The following is a 25,346-nucleotide window of genomic DNA, read 5'->3' on the forward strand; positions in this document are numbered from 1 at the left end:
TATAGGCCTATACAACGATTAACGACGTAGGATTTACATTAAGAGGGACCTCTGCATCCTCTCTATCTCATTGCTGTTTTGCTAATACCATATTTTAGAATATGAAAACCATTCAATATTAAGTTCATCCATAAAATGAGCAAAAAGTTGATCCTTCCTGTAATCCTGGTTTATCCTATCTACTCGATGAAATGTTCACAACAATTACATTAATGGTTCAATTCAATTCTATATCAGTACAGCAAAGTGTATTGTCAACATCAAGAAATGACGCTGACATTAACCTATATAATAATGTACCTGTACTAAAGTGCAACCGCCCTGACCCTGACCTAGTTCTTTGGGTGATCACGTGAGCAGATTTGTTCAGAGATCTGACAGGACAGAAAAACTGAATGGGTTATTTTAAAAGCCCAGTATTATCATTATCAGTGACCAAAGTCACAATTGCCATCCTAAGACAGTAACTGTAACTATAGATCTGGGCTTGAATTGTTGATCATGATGCTGGTTGTTTGCTCATGTGATTAAAACTTAAGCAGTTGAGTTGCTCATATTGGTGAGGCTGGTGGCAGCCTCACAATCGATGTTCAAAAAGCACACAAACATAACACAGCCCCTGCCCCTGAAAAGTAAATCCCCTTGCAAATGTGTTCATAAGGGAAAAAAACAAACAAAAAACAATACTGAGCAAAACAACCAACTGTCTCTTTATTTTAAGGTTAGTCATTCACCCTTGAATTCCTGATATGAAACAGTCACGTAATGTAAAAGCAGTACTCATGAAGAAGTCACAAACTAAAAACTGAATTTGTTTCGTCGGTTTAGCAAGGTTTATTTTTATTTCTATAATACACAATGACCTTAAGAGGAAGTGGTCTTCCAAATGCACAAACTGAGGTAAATGTGGACAATTGATAAATACAGAAATATAGGTATTCTTGTATTGTTGAGTTGGTCTGCCTTTATTTTCAAGTATGGGTTGTGGTCCTCTGGGTCCTTTATTTTTTCCACTCCTTCTTTTCATAGTCCCAGTTGGATGAGAAGCCCTCTACTGGGTTGATCCTCATGTCCAGCATCCTCTGCAGCTCCTTTTCTTTCCACTCAGGTTCAAAGGTGTGTGGGACTGGTCCATAGACTGCAAACAGATTACACATGCCAACGCATTAGCCTAATCAGACTGCAAACAATTAATACATCACTGACTATTGCTGTCCTTATTATTCTTGAGCCTAGATATGGAAAACAGGCAATTGTATGTCACATCCTTCATGTAGCCTATTTGAATGCACATAAAGGCCATTTTCCGGCATGCTTACCAAATTTTCTCTGCCACAGAACAATCAGGCCAGTGAAGCTGACAAAGAACAGAATGCCTCCAAACACCGACTTCCACTGTCCTGATCCCTGGTTCATTTCAGCAAAGCTCTGGTTGAAGCTGATGCGGTACACTATCCATTGGAAACACACACACACACACAGCTATGTAAGTAAGACAATCACCGCACATAATAATGAAATATTTGCTGGAACAAAATTGCATCTCAGAAGAGTAGTGTGAAATGTTAACAAGTCCTACATGCAATTTTCTCCTCATTAGAGAGTGCGGCCCATGATCCCTTCTCCTTCTCCTTCAGGGACTGCTGCTCTGCACTCAGGCTCTGCACAAAGCGGATCTCTGGGAGGGGGTTATCTGTCCTATCAGAGTAGGCAGGGAGAGTGTACTCCTCTACCTTAGCAACACCTGCAGGAGACAAAACAGAATTAACATCCTCATCTGAGTTACTGGAGTTCTGGATTAACCTGGAGATTTGGTGTTGTGTATACAAATCACTGTGAGGAACTTAAAATTCTCATTTTAAAATTACAATGACTTCCTCAGACACCCTCATTATAGGATAGAAATGTTTTGTTGGATAAAAGTAATGCTTTTATATAACTAACAAATACTTATTGCTAAAGTGGAGTTTAACATTTCTAAACTGTCCAATTATTAATTAAGTTAATTGACTCATATTGCTTTAATCCCCTCTGTGTCACCTCTGACTCAAACAAGGGTGGTCAATGTACAGGATTCATAAGTAGGCGCGTGATTTCATTAGCACACCGTCATCCAGAAATAGAAAACACTCCGTGTCATTACAGCTGATATTTACCATGTCCTCCACGTAGGCAGACCGACGTGGAGATGGCACGTTTGCCAACAAGGCGAAGGGCTCTGGTGGCCAACATTCTGGAAAAAGCAACGAGACAGACATTAAAATCATCATTTTAAACATATTCAAACACATAAGCATATCTACATATTTTCACTGCAACGCTATAAATATCACAGCAGATTAGATCTAACGATGTCATGGAAAAAAAACCTTAACACTGCTTTATATAACCCATTTTATATAGGCTATATAAAAATAACTCAACTATAAACATTACATTTGCTACAGTATAAGTCTTTAGTGGTGACTTTTGAGGACAACACCCCAACACTCGGAAGTATTAAAACACTGGTAGACATAATCATCACCACTGAAATTGCGATTTACATTAATATGAGCTAAGTATGCACATGTCGGTTTATTGTTGTTCAGACTTCACATCCAAACCAAAGGTCCAGCCTTTGAAACCGCAATGCTAGGCTACTGTTAGCGTTAGCAGGAGATACAAGGTCATAGCGCCCGGGATAAAACAATCACAGAAACACTAGTTTTTGAAGAACAGTGCTGTGATATACAACATTACCCCACTGAATGGCACTGCATTTTAAGCAACAAGTTACATTTTATGTCTGCCCTGCGCATCGGTCTGCATGAATCTGATACCGAAAGCTAACGACAGCTAGCCGGTAAGTTAGCCCGTCCTAGCTCCGGTTCGCGCTGACAAAGTCACTTGTACACAGCTGCTTATTTCGTCATTTTAGGGAAAAAAGCCGTTTCACCTTACACATTAAATACATATACTGTAACAGTGTGAATATGCGGTAATGTGCAGCCTACTTCTATCAGGTTAGAAAAGTGCAGTCGATTAAAAGAAAAATGCGACCTACTCTGTTCCCTGCTCCGTCCGCCGACGATGCTGAAAGGAAGCGTGATGGAGGATGTGAGCGGAAGTACGCAAGTTGCAGTATCCCGGAAGCAGGTCACACAGGGCCATTTACGCTGGAGTGCCTCGAGTTCACGCAAGGACTACACGTAGACATAACTCACAGGCGGCCATGTGGCGTCGGTCTGACTGGCCGCTCCAGTCATCTGCACTTAAAACACTATCATAACTCTGTGACATTTCGACCGTGTATAGCTATGACTTTAACTATTTGCATAATATTACTGTACTATGAAGTTGATTAAAATTATTCGTAATTAGTAGTAGGTAGTTTGTTTATTCGATCTTGTGCACAAATTGTTTACAGTCGAGCATCAATCACAATCTGTCAACCTTCCAGTTTGCAGTATCATGACTGCATTTTCGACGTTTATAACTAAACTAAACCAACCCAAATTGGTCTAAAACTGAGTAAGTTCTGGTTATTTTAGTGGAGCGAGCGGACCGACGCAAGATGGCGGCCGTGCAGCGACGCCGTGTGCATTGGGCAACAGCGTAGCCATCTAGTCTTTTTTTTGTGTGTGTAAATTTCAAATACTTATATGCTCTCAATAGGAACATGTTGCGTTCCTTTTCCACTAAGCATCAATATTCATAAATAAAATATAGGCTTATCAGAGACATAAAATAAAATAAAATATATTATTATTTTTATTATAGCTTTATTTCACAGACTCCAAGTCCATCAAGACACAAACAAGGAAACATAGACAAACAATATAGACAGTACACAGTCTGTCCACACACAAACTAAAAACAGTACAGTTGTTTAGACCAGCATTTCCAAAACATGGAGGTGTATTTCGTATCACTCTGAGTTGGATCAATTAGAGACATTATAATTCCATTTTTTGAACGATAAAGTGTGCAGGTAAATTTATAAATAAAATTTCTTAACAAAGCATTGAATGTGGGGACATTACTGGACACAAACAAATGGCTTGCACTTTCCCACCGTGGGTACTTCAGCAAGATACGAAGGGCGTCATTATACGCAACCTTGATCTTGTTCATCTTACCTTTACTATAACTGCACCAGAGGTGTGCTGTATACAACGGTGTACAGTAGGCTCTAAAGAGAGCAATTTTAACATCCTTTGAGCACATGTGAAACTTACGAGCGATCATATTTGCTTATATATATATAGGCTTTAAATCAGAGACATAAAATAAAATAAATAGCAAAGAAAAGCAAACACAAATCCAAGGCACTTAATCTCATTGAAACTCTCCACAGTTTAACATATTGCACTGCATTTCAGTTTCCACCATTTATTAATTTTCTCATGCATGTTCCTCTAGTCTTCTTATAGTCCAGTCATTTTATGAGAAAAGGTTAAACAAATTGCAACAGAAGCAAACTCAACTGATTTTGTATCCTCAGCATGTCCTGATTGAGGGAAAAAAAGCCCCGAAGAATCCCATTAGGGGAAAGTTTTGAAAAACACCCAAACATATCCCATTTATACGCATATAAAAAAAAAATTTCACATGAGTAGGGTAAAATTTTTAACCTTTAGATATCTCCATGAAAATGACTGAGTTGATTATTTACATTAAGACAAACAAAAAATGTATTACAAGTTTTTTGAATTTTTTTGTTAACATGAGCAAATTTGCATAAATCTGCATAAATTTGCATAAATCGCACCGTTTTAACGGCACATGTATATATGAAGTTGCTGTGGTGGTACCGGCATGAAAATTGGAGTGAGTTGACTCCATCGGTCAACCGACAAGTTGACCACTTTAAATTTCAAGCTGACTGTAAAATCCCCTGATTCGCACAAACTGAAATACGTTGCTATGGCCGGGTTTTGGTTGATTTTTCAAGACAGCCACATCCTTAGTAGAGCAGGTATGACATGAGCCAACAGTGCATAATCCAATTACGTATGGCTAATTTGCATACATACAGCACCTGATCTAAACATTGGGTAGAGCAGGTGAAAATGTCTTGTTCAATCTTGTTAATATTACAGTTAAAAAGCTTAAGGAATGGAACCAATTTAGGCCCATGAGCATTAATAGAGACGGAGCATGTCATACCTGCTCTACTAAGGATGTAGCTGTCTTGAAAAATTGTAGTCATCTTGAAATTTAAAGTGGTTTGGTGTTGGTTGACCGATGGAGTCAACTCATTCCAATTTTCATGCCGGTACCACCACAGCAACTTCATATATACATGTGCCGTCAAAACGGTGCAATTTATGCAAATGTATGCAGATTTATGCAAATTTGCTCATGTTAACAAAGAATTTCAAAAAACTTGTAATACATTTTTTGTTTGTCTTAATGTAAGTAATCAACTCAGTCATTTTCATGGAGATATCTAAAGGTTAAAAATTTTACCCTATTCATGTGAAAAAATTTTTTTATATGCGTATAAATGGGATATGTTTGGGTGTTTTTCAAAACTTTCCCCTAATGGGATTCTTCGGGGCTTTTTTTCCCTCACTCAGGACATGTTGAGGATACAAAATCAGTTGAGTTTGCTTCTGTTGCAATTTGTTTAACGTTGACCCCTTTTTTGGCCTAAAATTACTGGACTATTATATATCTAACGGATGACGATCTGGTTGTGCGACACATATACTCTGCTTTACGGCACCACCGGTGCTACAGAGACGAGTGGAAGGTGGAAGCCAGATTAGCTCCTCCGACTAGCTTTAGTGAAACCGACGAGCATAAAAAGACAGTTTTGACTGTAAAGTTTTCATGCATGCACCAGAAAGCTTTAGCGTCGACAACGTTTTGTTGCAGGGAGTCGACTTGTTGAGGAAGATACGTCTACTTTTCACCGGGCATGTTAAGTAACGATAGCTAGCGGTAGCAAGCAGCAGCAGCAGCAGCAGCAGCAAGTCCATCCTCAGCGTGTAGCCACTCCGATACTTTGACAGGGTCTGTTTTTTTCCAGCGGGTCTGCAGATTGTCATATAAACATGCCTATTCAACTGACGAGCCAGGCTTACTGCAAAATGCTTTTGCACGCTGCCAAGTATCCTCACTGCGCCGTGAATGGATTGCTGGTAGCAGAAAAGACGAAGGAGAAGAAGAAAGACAGCCACAGTGATCCAGTCTTGTGTGTGGACTGTGTGCCTCTCTTCCACGGTACTCTGGCACTGGCACCTATGCTGGAAGTAGCTCTAACACTGGTAAGTATCAGTTGAAGTAAATACACACTCAGCTGCAAGTTCATTGGTTAGGTCTTTATTTCAGTGAAGAAATAGTGACAAAAAATACTCTTAGACATCACTAAAACAAAGCTTTCAAAAATGATGATACAGTTAAATGAACAGGCTTTTAAAGCTGATTCAAAACAGAACATCATAGTAATTATAATCATAGAATAGGAGTAGATTACATCAATTTCAGCTACACTTTTAGTTGTCTCCCTTAGGATAAATTTGTTTTGTTGTTTATGCAAACTCAGAGTGGCACCACATCTATTCATGTATTCGATTATGTCTGACATGTGTTGTCCTTCTCTTCCTTCACGCTGGCTCCATGACTCCTGGTCCCGTCTCAGATCGATACATGGTGTAAAGAGAATAGTTATGTCATTGCTGGATATTATCAAGCCAATGAACGCACAAAGGATTCAAGGTATGGAAAACCAAACAGACATTACCACACTGCTCTTTCAGGAAAACAGACAGTTATAAACCACACCCAATCTACTTCCTTTGACACCAGTGGACTAAATCTTTTGTCATCTTTCTTGCAGACCCAACCAAGTAGCAGAAAAAGTGGCTGCCAGGATTTGTGAGAACTTCAGTGAAGCAGCAATTGTTATGGTAATATTTAATAATTGAGGCTCATGTTAATGGATAGTGCTGGTGCTTTAGCATTGAATTGTCCAAATGATATGGTAGTTATATGTTCACCCCTCCCTCCAGATGTCCCCTGATTTTATCTTAATTTAGTATAACAATCAAGATATATATTATTTTTGCAGAGTGTATTATTGACTTTTTAAAAAAGACTATATAAATTTGGGGAAAGTGCTTCTTACTAGTATATGTATGCTCCAAGACTTCACTAAACAGTCTTTGCTTTTTAATGGTCTCAATATCCAATAATACTATTTAAATGGAGAGCAGAATGCGTATTGTGATTGGTTAGATGTTCAAAGAGAGTTTTACGTATCTGAACTTTTATTATAATGACTTACAGACAAAATAAATGCAGTTTGCTGCCTTAAAGGTGGATGAAACACAATCAAATGCTAGAATAAGATTCATAAATGGTTAGCAACATAACAACGTACAGTGGAGTACAGTAGACAGATTGTTTATAATGATCTCTGTGTTTCTTTCTCAGGTGGACAGCAGCAGGTTAACAATTAGCTGTTTTGAGCCCATTGTGCTTATCTATGATCACCATGAAAACAAGTGGAAAAACAGAGAAGTAACTGTGTAAGTGTTTTGTAACCGTTAACTATTTAACTGCAAGTTGTGTATGGACTACATGAGACTCAGTCACAGCTTCTGGCACAAAAACTCTGTTCTCTTTAGGTATTAATTACCAAACCGTCTTTTCTTCCAGTGAATCTTTTGAGGACTGGAGTGAAGCACAGAAGATCACATCTGCTCTGTTGGAGGGCAGGTCCTACGAGAACTTGATTGACTTTGACAATCACTTGGATGACCTAAGAAATGACTGGACCAACCCTGTGATCAACAAGTCCGTCCTGGATCTGTGCTAAGACCCTCAGTCAGGATAACCCCAGGCACAGACACAAATATTGCTGCCATTTCAGCATGCATGATGCTACTTAGCATGTAGCACAGGAGTACAAAAGTGCTGAACATGTCATCTTTGTTCCATCCTTTGTTCCCTACACTGATGGGAACTTGTGGAGCAAATATCTCTCAAGGGCAAGCACCATATGTGCAATGTTGGCATGTGTCCACCTTTACAAGGTGATACTGAGGTGGTGAAGGCAGTTATGTTTTTGAATGCAACTTAAATGCTTTTCTTTTGCAATGGTTTGTGTTTATGTGCATAAAGTTAAATTCTAGAATATTTGATCTATTTTTTCCTCTTACATTTTACAGCCAGTAGCCATATACAGAGATGAAGACCTAAATTATTTTACAAAATGTAGATGATTGTACTACTGAGATATAATATATGTTCTTTATTAACTTTTCTAGTTTGTCCTGAAATTAAATTTAGTTTGATTAAAAACAATGTTAAACATATAGGTGACATAGAATCAGAGGGAAAGAAAGGAATAAATCAAAAGTTGTGTCTTCTCAGACTGTATGTAACATGCCAGCTGGATTCCCTCTGCAGATGCACAAGCATTGACAAAAGGGACAAGTGAAATTATTAATGCTTACACTAACATTCTTATGATGCATGTGTCCTGTTATTGGCCCTATTGCGCTTAAAAATGTCACCCTGAATACTACACGTTGCCATATTGGATTCTAATTATTGCTCCCGAAGATTTACAGAGAAATTTACGCTCAATCAGATCACAGTAATGTGTGAATTTTGTTCTATGCTGGATATCTGTTTAAACAATTAGATGAACAACTTATTTATACTTAATTGACCACTCTAAATCCACCTATTTAGTAGGTAATGTTAAACAAGTCAAGTGCATATTGTGAGGATACAGAGCTGCCTTTGTATTTGAGATTAGAAATCTTTGAGAGCTAATTACTTAGTTGTGGACAGCACATTTTTTACAGAATCTTTATGAACTGAATGTAAAATGAAACCAACTTTTGAAATGATCTTTGTCAGACTCATTTTATGTAATTTAGTAAATAACTTTTTGCTCAATGTCTTATACCACTGCCTTGCCAGTAAAGTCGATAAAGATTTGAAAACAATCACTTCCCAGTTTCAAGGCTGCAGCTTTTTGTGTAGTTTTGTATGATGTAAAAATTGTATTAATGGCTTTGCAGCTATATGATTAGCACATGTATGAGGGTCATATGGCCAGTTATACGCTCTTAACAGGTAGAATAAAATGACAGATCATTGTCTATGTCAATTTGCATGACAGAGTTTACAATGAAAATATACATGTAACTAACATGGTGGGGTGAAATACAGAAAAAAAAACTACTGTAAGAGCATTTTGTTAATCCTAGAGGGAAACTGTATTGTTACTGCAGCCAAGTTACATTGAATGAATATGTCTCAAACTTCATCCCCTTAAAATAAAAAAAGTTTACTTACATATCATAGTTGGACCTTTCTAACCCTCCTTAGCCCCATGTGATGAATGATTCACAATCCATTTGTATACATAATGAAACATCTTTAGTTTTCCAACCTTACTCTTTGTTTTGCCTTAGCATGTGTTTTTGTATCATCGATTTATCAATTGTAACACTCGCTCTACTGTATCACATTGTACTGAAATGTTTCACAGGCTTCTTTTTGACCTGATGCACTTTCAGGTGTAAGTCTTTTGCGGCTATGATGTTATTGTGCATGTCCTGAAAATGTTTTTTGCCCTCCTATAGCTCATCATCCACTCACACAACATTTTCAAAGGATAAAGCTATAAAATAGATTAGTTGCAGATCAAGCTCATGTCCATTGACTAATCAATTAAATCCAGTTGTTTTAGCTGAGAATAGGCCTACATCTTCCACCACAGTTTGACACAAGCCTTATGCCTGTGTGAAACTACATAAAAACTAAACAAAACAAAAAAACTTCATGCACAAGCGCCTTCCATCATGTCATCACTTGGTAAACATTGCCATCTAGCGGCGCTTACCTGAAACGGTTGCTACGGGGGCTATGTTGCAGTCAAATGCCCCATTTCCGTTTCCGGGCAAGACAGAGCGAAAAGTCAAGGTGTAGACAACTTCATCACGGGAAACCGTCACCTAGTGCCCGTAAACAGCTCACCAACTATGATTTCTCCACAAATTTCGATCACCGCAGGATGATATTACCAGATACACGGACACAGCGAAATAATTTGTCACCTACTACTTCCTCAGTTTGAGATGTCACACTTCCTGTTGATGACGACATTGTCTTCACCCAGTCTGCCGTGTAGGCTCGTGTAACTGGCAGCGCGGGAACATTTGCTCAGCGACACTGTTATTGCAAAGTTAGGGGGAAACAAAACAACAAACAGAAATGGATCCAGCAGAGGTCGAGTTCCTCGCTGAGAAAGAGACGGTGAAGATAATACCTAACTTCAGTCTAGACAAGATATATTTGATCGGGGTAAGTCAATCATTTTAGTTTGCAAAGACGTGAATCTACACGGTTGGCGTTGGTTAACGTTATACCTGAAGCGTTGCTGTAAAGTGGGAATTCACGTTGTCTCATCCACTTTAACGTTACTTAATAATGTGATTTTAAAGTTATCATGTAGAACTGAATGACCACCATATGTGTTTGAATTGATATCCTAATGAAGACGGAGTCAGGAGTTTGCTTTGTGCATACCGTAGTTCAATCAGTGTCTTTCTGTGTTCAGGGAGATCTGGGTCCATTCAACCCTGGGCTGCCTGTTGATGTACCTCTGTGGTTGGCTCTGAACTTGAAACAGAGACAGAAATGCAGAATTATTCCCCCTGAGTGGATGGATGTTGGTAAGCGTCAAAACCTCCATATGAATGTGAAATGTGTGGCACAGACAGGTGTTTGAAATAGCTGGCAGAGTTGAATATCATTACAGTTTGGGGGTCACTTTGTGGTAACAGTTGCATTTAAGATGATTACACTCATTCAGAATTAGATGTCAATTCAATGAAATAGTTTTCCTGTAGTTTAATTTGTCATATCAATAGACATAATAGTCATAACATCCATATTGTTAATGTTTAACCAAAATAACACCCTTCTCACTGCCACTGTTTTTGATAGAGCCACTAGGTTCATAATCTTAACTTATAGAAATAATATTATTTTGTGTATTTCCTACTGTAAGTAGAAAGTATCTAAGTATCTTAAGGATAATAATCAAAAACACTAATCCTTCATACAAGTATTTATATCTTTGTTGACATTTAGAAAAATATAGCATATTTAAGATTTTCAGGTTAGTTTTGGCCATTTAGTCAAAGAACCCATTTACGTACCCATAGACGTACACACAGATTTCCAGCATCTGACATTTTGGTTATTTTAATTACTTTGTGAAAACTGCCTGTTGTTGATGCTGTGCTCTGATGTGCAGAGAAACTGGAGGACATACGAGAGCTTGAGAGGAAGGAGGATGCTTTTACACCTGTTCCCAGCCCTTACTACATGGAGCTGACCAAGCTGCTACTGAACCAGTGAGTAATCTCAATGCCAAAATAGGGCTTTCCCTCTTATTGTGATCTTGATACTCAAAGCAGTTAAATAGTTTGTGTGAACCCTCATCATCTCTGCATGTGGCATTTGACCTTACATGATGGTTTGTGTGTTTCCGTAGTGCATCTGACAATATTCCTAAAGCAGATGAGATCCGCACACTGGTCAAAGACATTTGGGACACGCGTATTGCCAAGCTCCGTCTGTCTGCTGACAGCTTCATCAGTCAGCAGGAGGCTCATGCCAAGGTAAAACTGATTCCAAAGGATCATACACTGCACCTTTCTCTATAATTTCCTATTCACATGACCTCATAGGATATTATAGAACCAAAATAATAGAAAGTGATTCAAATTTGGTAGTTCCGGTAAATAACATGAAGATGTTACTTTGGGTTCTGGAAACTGGCATTTTTCACATATTGCAGACTTGATTAATGGAGTAATTACCTAAATAATTGATGTAAAAGTCAATATCATTATTACATTAATAGTTTCATTTCCTCTCACTTTGTGGCTCTACAGCTTCCTGTTTCATGTTCATATTAGGACCCAGTAGACTCCAGCTCCAGTATTTACCACAGACATTGCAGGATTGATGTTATTAGTTGCTTATTGTAAGATGACTCACTCTGCTTCCCTCGCTCTGTAGTTGGACAACCTGACTCTGATGGAGATCAACACCATTCGAGTGTTTCTTCTCGACTCCCTCAACTGCATGTACAAACTGCGTTCCAATATGCAGCCTGGTTCCAGTAAAGGGCAGTACACGGACTATTGATTAATGCTTTGTGAACGTTCGATCTTGTCCCGAGGATTTGGGAAGGCAGGGGAACAAGCCTTGGATGGAAATGTGTTCTTACTGAGGAAGCTCCTCATTAATGAAAAGACAGTTTCCTCTGAATCTGAAGAAAGCAGAGGAGGTTTACTCATCTTTAAGGGATTATAATTCCCTCGAGAGACACAAAAGCATATAAGTGTTATATGCTTCTGCAGTTTGCAATTTGTGTATATTTAATGTCATTTCATTTAAGATGCTCATAGTTTAACAACCACCACATATTCATATGTATCACTATGTGGCAAAATAAATGTGTCAGTGTGTATTTCAAATATATTGGTGTTTATATAATGTTTGTTCAATTTTTTTTTTCATCTATTTGTTGTCATCATTTTTGTAAGATTTTCCTTCAGAAATTTTCTAAATGTTCCAGAGGAATTAAGTTTTTAAAATTTGGACTGACTTGGGTTTGCCTGGAAAATTGCGGTATATGAAAGTACGTATACACGCATACACATACCCTGTAGTGCCGTTAGGATTTCAAGTACTTGTTTCAGGAGAATTTAATTTCACAATGAAATACTAATCATAACAGAAATGCAGTTCCCAGCAAAGCTCACTGCATTTTAATCTAATCAAGATATTATTGGTTGTGGTTATAATGTCTCGACAGGTCAATAAATTTAAGGTCCAAGGATCTGTTTTGTTTGTACAGGTTCAGTGTGTGAAATAATCCACCTACTGCATCAGCACCCACAAATAGACAAAGGTTGATATTTAACATTTTTCAAATATTTTATTTTCTTTTTTGTCTGAAATCACAGCCATATATTCATAAATACCTAATTACTACATTCAACAAAGAATATATTACATTACAATGAATTCAAACAAGTACATTTTAAAAACAGGATTTCACAGCATCTAGACATCCTCCACTGAGTAATGGGGCTATTGCATGGGCGTGCGTGGGTTGGTGATACAGGGATGCTGGGTAAAGGGGGCTTACTGTACTACACCTTCTTCCCCAGCTCATTGGCAGCTTCCCTCAGCGGACGTGCTCCCTCATTAACTGATAAGCTGTGCTCTTGGCTCTTTTCTGCTCTGTAATAATGACAGACTACACTGTATCCCTCTGATCTGACTCGGGCCTCATTTATGAAAAAGATCTTATGATTAAATTGTTTCTTGAAGATGCTTTTTAGATTAAGGAAATCTGTGCCGACTCTCAACAGCACATATTTGAAAGGAACGAGTGATACAGTAGACACTTCAATGTAAAATGTGAAGTTACTGATGTTGTGTCTGTATGCTCCCAAATACTTGAGGCACTTGTATGTGTGCTTTAGTCTTATTTTTATAAGTTAACTTTATGCACATTGTATTTGTCACTCTTATCCTACCAGCACCCAACTTTAACATTTAAATTCAATACGATGATCTACATGTACTGTATGTGCCTTGTAAACGGCTTTTGGGGTCTCCGGTCGTGTATATACAACCATGAGGCTGAGGCAACATAAGTTACAGCATAGAAAGTAAAACTGGCAGAATCTCAGGGCAGAGCTGACAGGGAGGATGAGGGCAGACAGGTTGTAAACAGGTATGAGGCCCGGTGAAGCAAACTTCTGATTTTATATGTACTTGGAAATGCCCAGTTCGAATCAATCTTGGTTACCAGTCTGTTTGTAATGTATTGGCAACTTTGGATATCAAGGGTCCTAAAAAGGAAGGTGATGAGTTGGGGGTCAAAGGTTATCAGCAGTGGAAGATGGCCATTTTGGGTTGAATGTTTGGCTTCCTAATTGCAACTTAATTTAAGATCAATCCAAGATGCTACTGTTTTGTTTTCATTTTGGCACTGTGTCCTCTCATGACTGCTCGATCTTGTAAGGCTTAACATTATGCAAACCGTCATACTGTTTGACTCCAATGCTATATGATGTCAGACAAAGTGAGGCGAAGGTCCAATGGTAGGATAAAGCATCAAGAACCAGATTCATCAGCTGGATGATTCCGAGACCCTTCATGTCTTTACAAAATAATCAAGTAAGTCAAGTGACCCAAGTATTTAAAAAATAAAAAAATAAAGAAAAAACTAATTTTGTCACTGGATTTCAACTGGTTTCTGTTTGAGAATATCACAAGCTAACTAGTCACTAGACTGGAGGAGTTGTTGAAATGGGCGTTAAAACAGACAGACAAATGTTGCTGTGAAGTACGGGGGTGGGTGAGAGGGCAGGCGCCATGTCTCAAGACCTCTGAGTAAGCTTTGCTGATCTCAGAGGCCCGATGAAGTGGCTGTGGCTGGGTCTCAGCTGCGCAGTGCCAGGAGAGACTCAGAGGAGGAGTGCATCCTGTTTTCTCTCACTCTGTTAGATGTCTCAAAATGAGCTGTTCTGGCCAGCAGCAGTACAAACACTAAAAGCAAGGCTTTCTTTTCCAACCCAAAAAGCATTAAACATATAAAAATGGCAGGCTTTTTTTCTTTTAAAAGAACAATGATTAAAGTAATAAAAACATACAAAATTCTTTTAAGTCTTCATATTATATACAATACAAGGCCGAAGCACCTTTTAAAATTCTTATTCTCAAATTTTCTATTTCGAAATAAAACATTTCCTTAATTCTTTCCAAAAAATGTGCATTTTCTAAGTTCTTCCCTAATTTGAACAGTTCTTTGTTGTAACACAGTACCACCAGGTAGTTCTTCAGCTTTTATTCTTAAGTGCATTTTCCAGTTCAAAAGCTCACGTGGCCACTGTGATAAAATCAGTCCCGACTGGCCAGAAGCCTTCGTTTGGAGATTTGGAGCTTTCAAGTCTCTTGACGACACCCCTCCTGGGGCGGCTGCTCCCTCATTGGCAGGATTGTCTGTGTAGATGTGGCGGTGAGGGATGCAAGGACTGAACAACAGAGCAGCAGGGACTGAAGAGTGTGTGAAAAGCAGGTGCATGGTTGTGTTTGTGTTGATCTTCAGGTACTCCTGCCCTATACTCGCGCTGATCTTGGGGTTGGCTACATTGGCACAGGTTAGTGGCTTGTGGCGCAGTCCCTGGCTGGCCACAATCCAAAGACTGCCTTTCCTTCACTGAATGGTCCTGTCCCCTGTGCATTCGTCTATCCATTCACTCCATTCAATGATTCACTCATTCATCTTATCTAGCCAGCCACATTCTCCTCTGTGGAGCCATGTGGAACAGGCTATGAAAAATAAACTCTGGGTGTCAGTCTGAAAAGGGAGGTGGCCGAGGCCTGGGGGCCATCAGGTCGACGTGTTGGGGTCACCTGGGAGGGTAACCCTTGTAATGGCCGCCCCTCGGCCAATGTGTCTGTGGCAGCGTCAAACACTTCCTGAAGTGCTCCAGCTCTGCTTGTAACTTCTCCCTTTCCACTGCCAGCTTCTGTCTCTGGGACATCAGCTCCTACACAACCACAGGAGCACAGAGGGAAAATATGAGTTTATGGAAAAACAGAATCACAACAATGATGAAACCACAATGTGAGAATTATAAAGGATAGCATGACTGCTCACTCCTGTCCGTCTTACCCTGTACTGCATATTGTATTTCATTTTTTAAGAGGAGAACCCACTAGTTCTGGGATTACACATAAATGTTTAGATGTAGTGACTCGAACTTTAGAACTTTATTCCAATGTTAAAGAGGAACTACTGTATGTAAGTCTGGTCACTTTTCTGCTGTTTTGCTAACCCTCCGCCTGACCATGCATCTGTTTTTAACAAATCCAGTGAGAAATCAATCCAGTGAGAAATCAATCCATCGAGCGGTGGATAACGTTATAACGTGTGTATTTGTATAGTCTTAACTGTCATAAACAAACGATTGCGGGTTATGGAGCGCGTACTACACCGATGTTGCAAGGATGGTTTTCAGTCATGTATTTAACCATCACATCCAAATCTTTTTATTCAAGGTAAAAATGTAGCATAGCTCTGGGAAAAATCCTGCATAGTTCCTCTTTAAATAAACCAATGTTAAACTGAACTCTTAATATATTTCATTATAAAAATACCATAAGCAAAGTTTGTGAATACAGCACATGGCTTCATGCAGGAACAAGTGAAGTGAACACAAATATTTTGGTGCTGGTTGCACTCCATGCAGAGCATTGACAAACATTGTGAAAACATTTGTGTTTGCAGTACGTTGCATGTCCATCACAGATCTGTGATGCAGTTAGTCAAAGCATAGTTTTTAAGCTATTTTCCTCTCCCTGTGACCATGTGTATTATTAAGATAGTCAGTTATAGAAGTGTAGTACTGTATGTGTGAGTCTTACCCCCATGCTATGCGACAGCTGCTCAGCAGTCAAACTGAGATTGTAGTTCTGAGCTTCTAGTCTTCGACACTGGCTCTGCAACACTTGTCGCTCCAGACTTTGCTCTGGAAAAAAAAGACAAGAGGGTTGGGATTAGAGAAAAATGTATACACATGGCAACACTGACCTTTTCATCTGCATAAAGGATTAAAAGTACCCTCTAGTGACAAGAGGATGTTACTACACCTAAAAAAGTCCAAGCCCTCTTCAGGATATCTGCTTTATTTTATTTTACGTGTGTGCACTGTACTGTACACATTAAAATTGAAAAAAACAAAACCATATCAGGGACATAAATATATTTGAACAATAAAATAAAATGAGATTAGCTTTTACAGAGGTAAAGGGTACAAATCTGTCAATGTGACTGTTTACCTTCAACATATTCCTGATAAGCTTCAAATATAGATTCAATCCCCTGCCACTTGGAAGAAGGACCCTCCTCTTCCTCCTCATCCTCTTCTTCTTCAGAGTCCTCTGGACCAGACATGTCCTCTCTTGTCCCTGAGGCCTCCCGGTGTGGCGGTACTGAGAAGTGCTGCCCATTGGACTGAGGGTGAGAGTGTGAGAGCGGATGGGGAAATGAATGTGCATTCGAGTGGGACTGTGAATGTGGCTGAGGCGGTCGGCCGGGGGCGCTCTGAAGCTCTGGAATGTTGTAGTGAACAGACGACTCCTGGAGGTGGGACGACTCCGACATCCCCATTGCTCCACCTGAGAGGAAAAAATGGCAGAGAAGGAAAAGGTTGTCAGATTTCATCCATTGTTATCAATCTAATACTAATGACTAACACAACAACTACAGAATCAAGAGACAACAAAAGAGACGACAATTATGATTTCAGTTACCCTTGTTAAAGGGCATTTCCAGGCGTAATTTATTGTTTACCTCAGATATCAGGTCGCCTATGATCAGTTCATTTCACACCATCCATACTCACAACTGCAGCGTGTGGACGTTTATATTCGTTTTTGTTCAAGAATCTATAGGTTTTCGGTATTTTCAGAATACGGGTTAGCGAACACAACAGTAGAGGGACTCTGAGGCATTTGTTCTCTGACCATAATAGATCCATGTCTCTGACCCGGAAAGGAGCGATGCAGAAGCTGCGGTAAGTCCGAATTTTGATTAAATTTAATTGTGATTTAGCGAATTAAAAAATTTAAATGATGGGCAAAAGGACGTCACTTGCGACCACAGAACAATTTTAAAATTAGTCCGGAGCCCATTAATGAACATGGAAAAAACGATAGATTCCTGAACAAAAACAAATATAAACATTCACACGCTGTAGTTGGGAGTATGGATGGTATGAAATGAACTGATCATAGGTGACCTGATATCTGAGGTAAACATTGATTAAGACTGGAAATGCCCTTTAAGATATTTATGTGATTATGGCTCTAGTCACCTTTGTGTTTCTGAAGAGCCTTCTGAGTGGACTGAAGTACAGATTCATGGAACTGCTGGGCAAATTCCTCTGGGGTGAAGCTGTCCCATGGTTTGGTGCGTCCATTGACGCTATGAAGACCCTCTTTAGCCTGAAGGGGGAGTGGAGGCCGCAAGCTGTTCAGCAAACTGGAGCTCCTCTTGGAGATCGGTCCTTCGCTGGGCCCCCGGGCCTTGTCTGGATAGACAGCTGGAGAAGGGGGTTCCTTTGGTCTTAACGTGTCCCCAAGGGGTTTCGGATGGCCATTGGGGGACGCTGGGCAATGTGAGGAGGGGCTATGTAGTCTGACATTGTGGTGGTGGTCCTCTGATTCAGAGGGAGGCTGGGCGAATGCAGAATCTGTAATCATTTGAACATGTGTTAGTATTGATGAGGTCAAAATCCACATTATTACAAATGCGTTGCAGGTAGAAATTGTAAATAACTTAAGACGCCATCTCCCACCAAAATGCATAATATAATACAAATCAACAAACACCATTCTAACCCAACACTTCAGGGATGTGAAAGGGTGTACATTTATGCTTATTAGTGTGTGTCTCACCGGAGCTCTGTGCCGAGGGGCTCTTACACAGCGGATGAGGGGCATGTCTGATGGTGTCCAGGGTTACGCTCTTTTCCTTAATGGCCTGAAGCAACTCCACCGCTCTTTCATTATCTAAGAGACAAAGGAAGAAACACATCATGTAAACCTTTGTTGCATTAGTCCTGCCAGTTCTGTCTTATTCACAGTTTCATAAGCACCTGGTTTTCCTAGTTGTGTGTGTGTGTCTGTAAGGTTGTGTAGCCTGACAGTGTGGGAGGCCACGCGCTGCCATCTGTAGGCAGCAAACAGTAAACCAAGAGGATTAGACTGGGATAACTGTAAGCCCACTGCTGCCACTCCCAATTCCTCATCAGCATACAGTATGTGTGCATAATTGCAAGTGTCTACAAACCAAACCTTGACACGAGTCCACCTTTCTAACTAAGGCAACGTGAGAGGCATTACATTATGCAAACATTGTTAATTATATGCCGCATGGTGTGACCCCTTTGTGGTCTCTTTCAAGGCTTGAGTCAACATGTTAATGACAATGCAGGGCTCAGCTGAAGGAAAGCATCAGCAAACTGTAGAGCCAACAGAGTATGACTACTACTTACTAAAAGCTAAATGAACACGCATTCAGTCTTCAAGTCACAAAGAAGAAGCATAGTATGAGTAATGGATGGGCATGTCTGAGGACCAAGTGAAGGGCACTGGGTCAGTAGTGGTTTCTAACCAGCACGCTGAAGCACTAAATGTATATAAATATTTGTGTTTTCAGTTGATTATCAATATCAAAACGGTTTCCTTCACTTAATCATATTTTACCATGGAAGTGAATGGAGTTGGCTTCCTGAGCACACCGATTCTTTACTTAAGAACAATAAGGAAGACATGGCTTATTTAATTAAGAACAGCTAAGAGGCATTGTTGCACACAGTTAATTCTCACACTAATTAATGTTGTTCTTGAAACATAATTAAACAAAAGCGGTTGGTAAGCAACACTAAAAGAGCCATGTTTAGAGTAACTGTTAGACAGATTAACCCATGCATATATTTACCAGGGGTATTTTAGAGCAGCTTAAAGAATTGACTGTCTAGATTAAAAGTGTGGTAAAAAAGAAAATGAAGAATCCACCTCATGGATCGGGATTTGTCTGTGCACGACTATACATTTCCTTACCTTTTCTTTGCTGCACAGTGACATGGGACAGTCTGAACATGGTGAGGAAGCGCTTCTTATCCTCCAGCTCTGGTGCTCGGTCCATCTCCTCAGGGGTGAAGCGTGTGCTGAGTTGAGGAGGAGGAGGAGGAGTGCGTTTTGATTGCAAGGCAGGTGGTGACGGGCTGCGCTCCCTGAGCATCCTCCTCCTCTTCCGTCTCTTCTGATGCACCAGCTCATCCCGCCGGCCCACTGTGGTCAGGCCAAACGCTCCCAGAAAGTCCAATTTCTGTGCAGAGGCAAAGAAAGAAAAAAAAAAATCATCGTACTGCAATTTTCTGTCATGAGTGCCTGGGTGTGCTTCTATCACAGAAAGCACAGAAAATGTATATGTGTTGGCAGGTGTTTTACCTCTGTGGAGTCCTCCAGTTTGAGTGGGGGCTGCTCTGATACTCTCCTGAGATGAGCTCTCACCTCCTCCTCATCACTCTCATCATATGAGTCATCCAGCTCATAGTAGTAACCTGCAGAAACACAGAGGTCATGACTGATACCCTACTTTTAAATTCTCTAAAAAAAAAGAACAGTTCTCTTGTTACATAAAGAAAGATGTGGTCTGTGGTTTTCTAAGGGTGTTCAAGTGCAGGTTATAAGTTGTAACAGTATGTCTGTGATGGTGGCTACCTTTCTCCCTGGCTTCCCTTCTCCTCTTCTCCTCCAGGTCCAGCTTGCTAACAGGCCGTCGGTGCTGTTGTAGGTACTCATCATAGATCAGCGTTGTCTCCGGGCCCATTGCCAGTGTAGCTACCTGTCCCATCGCTGGTCCAGAAATCATCCCTAGCCCCTGTCCGTGTCTACTGTGCCCTGGGTGTCCCTGGAGGCTCTTTATTCCAGCATTGCTTTTCACAGCCCCCTCCAGTTCATACTGGCTGGTCAGGGACAGTGACGTCCTCTGCTGGCTGAAGAAGGTCTGTGTGGATTTCTCCAGATCAGCGAGGAATGTGCTGGGCTCCGTCAGGCCTGGAGGACCTCTCAGTGGGGGATACTTTTCCATTGCTACCCCTTCTCTCCTCCGGGCTCCGTCCTCGTATTTGGAGGGCCCTGGAGGCAGCCGACTGAGCTCGTAGTGTCCCATCCCTGAGGGCTCGTGGTTACGTCTGGAGTCTGAGGCTGTTTCTATAAGAGATGCAGGGTTCCACAGGGTGGTGGGCGGAGGAGGGTGGTGTTCACGTGGCGGCTGTGGAGGTTTGGGGGAAATGAGGGGTGGAGGGGCGCCTAAGTGAGGGTGGAGATCTCGGCTTCCTGGTTCATGGTGATTCGTTATGGGTCTGTAGAGATACAGCAGAGCAGGGATTGTGCATATCTGTTAGAAATACAGTCCAAGGCCCATATCTCGTCTAAAATTGAGAAATGGTGTTTCCGCAATCACATATGTTATGCAGAGACACACAAAAGCGCTCATACGCCTTGTCTATTTCCTGTCATCCCTGTCAGTATGTCTGTGGGTTTGTGTGTCTGTGCAAAGCAGTGTTATCAAGCCCAGACAGAGTAGCCCAGAGCAGAGTGAGGATGTGGCCAAGGCACACACTGTCCTCCAGATATACCCGCCTGTTTTTGATCTGTTAGGCCATTGAAGTGTGGCATGCATGCACTATACAGACACACACACACACACACAAATAGAGAGTGAGAGCGAGAGAGAGAGAGAAAGTTCAGAGAGCAGTCTACGAAGGAAGAGGCCAGGAGAAATGTTTTCCTGACAGACAGGCAGGGAAGAAAATGACTGACACAAGAAGGGGAAGAAGAACGATAGATTGCTTGAAAGAGAATAACACTTGACAAAAAGAAAGATATATGTAAAGTGAGGACAAAGATGAAAAGGAAGACTTGACAAGGAAAAAGGGGATATGGTAGTGAAAAAGAAACGGCAACAGTGAGGCAAAAAGAAAGGCAGATGGTGGACGGACACTGTGTGGAGCGTCTTTCCAGATTAAACCTGGCAGTAGTGCACGCTGCATGACCAGTCAAATTATCTATGCCTCCTGTTTGTGTTTGCATTTCTGTGTGTGAGTGAGCGAGTGAGTAAATGTGCGTGTTATCCGCAATCTGCAGCCTGTGAGCTGTGATTCTGCGATTATACCGTAGGGTTACTGATATCAGACGTGTGCGTGTGTCTCTCCTGTCCTCCCAGTTCAGCATTAAACCACGAGCTCACTTCTGAATCCCACACAACAACACTAACAGAGGCACAGTAACAAAGGAGGGTAAGTAGGGGGCTTATGCTGTGCAAGGTTGAGAGGATTAGTCGAGAATTAGCCTTTGTGTATCTTAGCCATCCCACTCGCTGCCTGTTTGAAACCCCTACCCACTTCTCATGGAACAGCAGTCATCAGGACCCCGCTTCAACACCTAAACATAGCTGCATGTTTTCCTACATGTCAGGCCTAGAAGGTAGCTCGGACAGAAATAGAGTCGTTGCGATGCTTCTGACATTTTTTTTTTTTTTTTGCCAACCCTGCCTGAAAACAAACTTCTAAAGCCTGCCAGCTTCTGAGGCTTCAAAACACAGGCAACTGTCCCTATCAGGCTAGCATGGAGACACACAGTAGAACACCATTGAAACCATGCATGCATTTTGGTGTCACAGAGTCATACAATGATAAATACTTCCATGGCATGTGGTTTAAAAATTTAGTTAGTATAAAAATGTGCACATTTCTGTCTGGCCGGCTGGAATATATAACAAACTGAGCCTTGTGTGTGTGGTCTCACCTGTGTGAGTCTGTCCTGTGGTCCGGTGCGTCAGCTGGCCGGCCCAAGTCCAAGTGCTGCTCCAGAACCTGCTGACGGAATTCAGACACCTGGTACTGACGGTCCTCTTTCTCCTGGCGCAGCTTGCGTTGCCGGGCCAACCACCTCTCCTCCTCGTTGTTCCTCTGAGCAATCATCGAGGCCGATAGCTGGGAGCCGACGGCGCCGGGGCCCATGTAGAGACCGTGGCCTGAGATCAACCCAGGGACGGGATGGTGTGATTGAACCATTGATGAGTGTAGTCCTGGTGGGACTAGTTTAGGAGCTGGAAGGGTGGGCTCTTTGGTTTTATCTGCAGAAACAGAAAGGTCATTGCAAAACATGTCGGCATTAGGAACTGCATAAAACTAAGTGCTATTTTAATTTCTTTGCTTTTCCTCAATTCCATCAGCTAATCCAGTGGTTCCCAACCTTTTTTGGCTCATGATCCCATTTTGACACCACGAATTTCTGGCGACCCTGCGATCACGTGACTACACGTGAATCAAAATACACCAGTTCAGATATTTTTTTATGCTGCATTTTGAACTTGATTTATATTCAAGAAAGTGAAAGTATAGAATACAGTTGTTTAAGATTGTGTGTGGTGTTTTAGTTAAAAAATATTTTTTTCAGTAATCTTTTTCTATCAATTAGACATTTCAGGTGAGCCCATTTGAATTGTGACCCCAAGGTTGAAAAACACTGAGCTAATCTGTATAAAATATATAAAACAAAACAGTAAAAAAAAACATTAGGCCAAAATTGCTTGTTTTAGGAAAGTCAAGAACCGGTATATCATAGGAGAGATACATTAAGCAAACAGGTTAAAAATGACTATGGTTAACTGATTATCATCATCATTGTTGCAGATTAATATTCTTTCAATAGACTCATCAGTTAATCAACTGACTGCTTCAGCTCTGGTTGATTCAAAGTGTTTCTAGGGACAGCTGTTATACAGTATACAGGGGGGAAGCAGAGACACATACCAGCCCGATTAGGGGTGAGTCTTTCAGGCTTGGTTCGGTCCTCCTGCCCCCTCATGCCATGGAGCTCAGCCAGGTAGTGGCTCTCCATGGCCTTTGATGCCTGCAGCTCCTTCTCCCTCAGTGCTCTCTCCTTCTGCCTCTCCAGCTCCTTCTCTCTTTCTCTCTCCTTCTCCCGTTCCCTCTCGCGCTCCCTCTCGCGCTCACGCTCACGTTCCCTCTCCCGCTCCCTCTCCAGCTCCTTCTCGCGTTCCCTCTCCCTCTCCCTCTCCCGTTCTCTCTCCCGCTCCTTCTCTCTCTCCGCCTCGCGCTCCCTCTCTTTTTCGCGCTCGCGTTCCCGTTCACGCTCCCTCTCTCTTTGCCGCATTTCATCCTCAAGCTGAAGCCTAAAAAAATGCAGAGGACATGGAAACAGGAAAAGGAAAAAGATGCATGTTAAATTAGAAATGACAATTCCTAACCACGGTTGATAACTATATGGTTGTAGGGAGTTCAGGGGCCTTTACCTCTCAGACTGCAGTGCTGACAGTGAAGGGTGCGTGAAATCTCCAGGGTAGCGGACTCCTGGTAGGTGCATGTGAACAGCAGAGGGATGCATGGGGGGTAAAGCTCCCCCTGTTGGCAGCGAATAGAAAGGTGACCTCAAAGCAGAGAGGCAGAATGGGTCATCCATCCTGGGAGATAAGGATTGAAATAAAAAAAAAAGAAAAAAGGAAAAAAACAGGGAGGAGAGAAAGCGAGAGAGTCAGTCTCCCCGTGTGACAGTGCAGCATTCACTTTCATTAACCTGTGTGCCTCCATCTCCCAAAGAAGCAACATCACAGGGTCTTCCATCTTTCAAGAAAGCAGCAGTGTCTGTCAGCTAACCTCAATCACCACACAGCAGCTAGCAAGAGACTGTGCTGTGTGCTGATGCACAACTCTGTGTGTGTGCGTGTGTGTGTGTGTGTGTGTGTGTGTGTGTGTGTGTGTGTGTGTGTGACATCCACTGCTCATCCCCTCATTAAATCCATTACAGCGCAGTGTGTGATGTGTGCTGCAGTCCTCTGATCTTGCTGGGTTGACAGACCAGGGGCACGCTGCCTGTGTGATAGCCCAAAGCTAGAAGGGCCCTTTGCAAATGATCACATGTAGTGTACATTTTTAGCAAATACTGCTGTAAATTTTCTGCTGCTGGTGTTTTCTGTATAATGTATTTAACTCTGTATAAATTCTATGACGTAACCTCTGAAAACACACACACATACACACACCAAATGACAGTTTACATCTTGTAAGCAGCAAAGCTCTTATTTTAGCTGTGGTAAGAGTTCAAGGATACTTTTATGGTGATTCTCTAAAAGGATTCATGAACAAGCTCCAGACATATAGAGGTGGCAAAACCAGCCTTGTGCACAGTGTCAGTGTCTTTGCTTTTTATTTACCTGGAACCTGCTGTTTTTAGTTGTGCTGCCTATGTCATGTCTCTCTTCAACTCTCAGTAAAGTCTCTATCCCAGGTAAATATATATAGAAATTAAGAACCTCAACAGAATATTTTACCTCTGGGAACAAGAATTCAAGGTCAGCTATACACTAATGTGTTTATTGCTGAGTCTAAGCAGTACAAATACTTAGTTCAGTTATATGCGCTGGTTTGCAGAATCTGCTCTCAGAGGACATGGGTGCCAAGTCAACAAAACAAGAAGCATACCTGTACGGTGTGAAGGAGGGGTGGGGCAGGTAGCTGGGGTGATAGTAGGCAGCTGCAGCGGCTGCAGTGGCAGGGTCCAGGCCCAAGGGCAACGAGGGCATACGGAGGGCATCCTCAGTCGTGGCATAGGGCCGGAAACCACGGAGGTACTCTTCTGGTACGGGACCTGCATTAGCCAACTGTCTGGGCAGACTGAGGGTAAGAAAAGTGACGTAACACAAA

At 41.3% G+C, this 25,346-nt stretch overlaps 4 protein-coding genes across 7 annotated transcripts in view; 2 read left to right on the forward strand and 2 right to left on the reverse strand.

Moving 5' to 3' along the window:
- Positions 1-687: 687 nt before the first annotated feature.
- Positions 688-3,117, reverse strand: cox4i1 (cytochrome c oxidase subunit 4I1). The gene is made up of 5 exons (XM_083993913.1): positions 3,047-3,117; positions 2,157-2,233; positions 1,580-1,744; positions 1,320-1,451; positions 688-1,138 (listed from the first exon to the last, which is right to left on the reverse strand). The coding sequence occupies exons 2-5, from the start codon at positions 2,230-2,232 to the stop codon at positions 1,002-1,004; spliced, it is 510 nt and encodes a 169-aa protein (XP_083850039.1). The 5' UTR covers position 2,233; positions 3,047-3,117; the 3' UTR covers positions 688-1,001.
- emc8 (ER membrane protein complex subunit 8) lies at positions 1,350-9,175 on the forward strand. Of its 2 annotated transcripts, XM_083993928.1 has the most exons (6): positions 1,350-1,486; positions 6,020-6,257; positions 6,632-6,708; positions 6,830-6,899; positions 7,426-7,520; positions 7,651-9,175. In XM_083993928.1, exons 2-6 carry the CDS (start codon positions 6,045-6,047, stop codon positions 7,808-7,810), a joined length of 615 nt encoding a protein of 204 aa, XP_083850054.1. In that variant the 5' UTR covers positions 1,350-1,486; positions 6,020-6,044; the 3' UTR covers positions 7,811-9,175. The 2 variants fall into 2 exon arrangements, with proteins under 2 accessions (XP_083850054.1, XP_083850053.1); XM_083993927.1 differs by lacking the exon at positions 1,350-1,486 and having other exon boundaries at positions 5,678-6,257.
- Positions 9,176-10,192: 1,017 nt separating this feature from the next.
- Positions 10,193-12,448, forward strand: gins2 (GINS complex subunit 2). The gene is made up of 5 exons (XM_083999023.1): positions 10,193-10,314; positions 10,571-10,685; positions 11,273-11,372; positions 11,513-11,639; positions 12,043-12,448. Exons 1-5 carry the CDS (start codon positions 10,225-10,227, stop codon positions 12,169-12,171), a joined length of 561 nt encoding a protein of 186 aa, XP_083855149.1. The 5' UTR covers positions 10,193-10,224; the 3' UTR covers positions 12,172-12,448.
- Positions 12,449-13,479: 1,031 nt separating this feature from the next.
- The window catches only part of gse1b (Gse1 coiled-coil protein b), a 165,534-nt gene continuing 153,667 nt past the window's right edge, over positions 13,480-25,346 (reverse strand). For all 3 annotated transcript variants that reach the window (XM_083969359.1, XM_083969361.1, XM_083969360.1), the window contains 12 exons: positions 25,125-25,316; positions 23,939-24,106; positions 23,436-23,818; positions 22,426-22,756; positions 20,338-20,981; positions 20,065-20,177; positions 19,675-19,942; positions 18,508-18,621; positions 17,925-18,302; positions 16,888-17,226; positions 16,474-16,577; positions 13,480-15,596 (listed from right to left, as the gene is read on the reverse strand). In XM_083969359.1, the coding sequence (XP_083825485.1) occupies positions 15,456-15,596; positions 16,474-16,577; positions 16,888-17,226; positions 17,925-18,302; positions 18,508-18,621; positions 19,675-19,942; positions 20,065-20,177; positions 20,338-20,981; positions 22,426-22,756; positions 23,436-23,818; positions 23,939-24,106; positions 25,125-25,316 (3,175 nt within the window). In that variant the 3' untranslated portion in view covers positions 13,480-15,455. The remainder of the gene's footprint in view (positions 15,597-16,473; positions 16,578-16,887; positions 17,227-17,924; positions 18,303-18,507; positions 18,622-19,674; positions 19,943-20,064; positions 20,178-20,337; positions 20,982-22,425; positions 22,757-23,435; positions 23,819-23,938; positions 24,107-25,124; positions 25,317-25,346) is intronic.

This window comes from Trachurus trachurus (assembly GCF_905171665.1).
Source record: "Trachurus trachurus genome assembly, chromosome: 3".
Classification (NCBI taxonomy): domain Eukaryota; kingdom Metazoa; phylum Chordata; class Actinopteri; order Carangiformes; family Carangidae; genus Trachurus; species Trachurus trachurus.

Bases quoted from the DNA above. Each gene is read 5' to 3' on its own strand.
- cox4i1 (XM_083993913.1), bottom strand. From the start codon at position 2,232: ATGTTGGCCACCAGAGCCCTTCGCCTTGTTGGCAAACGTGCCATCTCC. The intron at 1,452-1,579 runs GTAGGACTTGTT...TCCAATGGATAG, and splicing joins TAATGAGGAGAAAATTGCAT to TGTACCGCATCAGCTTCAAC. The intron at 1,139-1,319 runs GTAAGCATGCCG...ATCTGTTTGCAG, and splicing joins TCTGTGGCAGAGAAAATTTG to TCTATGGACCAGTCCCACAC.
- emc8 (XM_083993928.1), top strand. From the start codon at position 6,045: ATGCCTATTCAACTGACGAGCCAGGCTTACTGCAAAATGCTTTTGCAC. The intron at 6,709-6,829 runs GTATGGAAAACC...TCTTTCTTGCAG, and splicing joins GAACGCACAAAGGATTCAAG to ACCCAACCAAGTAGCAGAAA. The intron at 7,521-7,650 runs GTAAGTGTTTTG...CTTTTCTTCCAG, and splicing joins AAAAACAGAGAAGTAACTGT to TGAATCTTTTGAGGACTGGA.
- gins2 (XM_083999023.1), top strand. From the start codon at position 10,225: ATGGATCCAGCAGAGGTCGAGTTCCTCGCTGAGAAAGAGACGGTGAAG. The intron at 10,686-11,272 runs GTAAGCGTCAAA...TCTGATGTGCAG, and splicing joins CCCTGAGTGGATGGATGTTG to AGAAACTGGAGGACATACGA. The intron at 11,373-11,512 runs GTGAGTAATCTC...GTGTTTCCGTAG, and splicing joins ACCAAGCTGCTACTGAACCA to TGCATCTGACAATATTCCTA.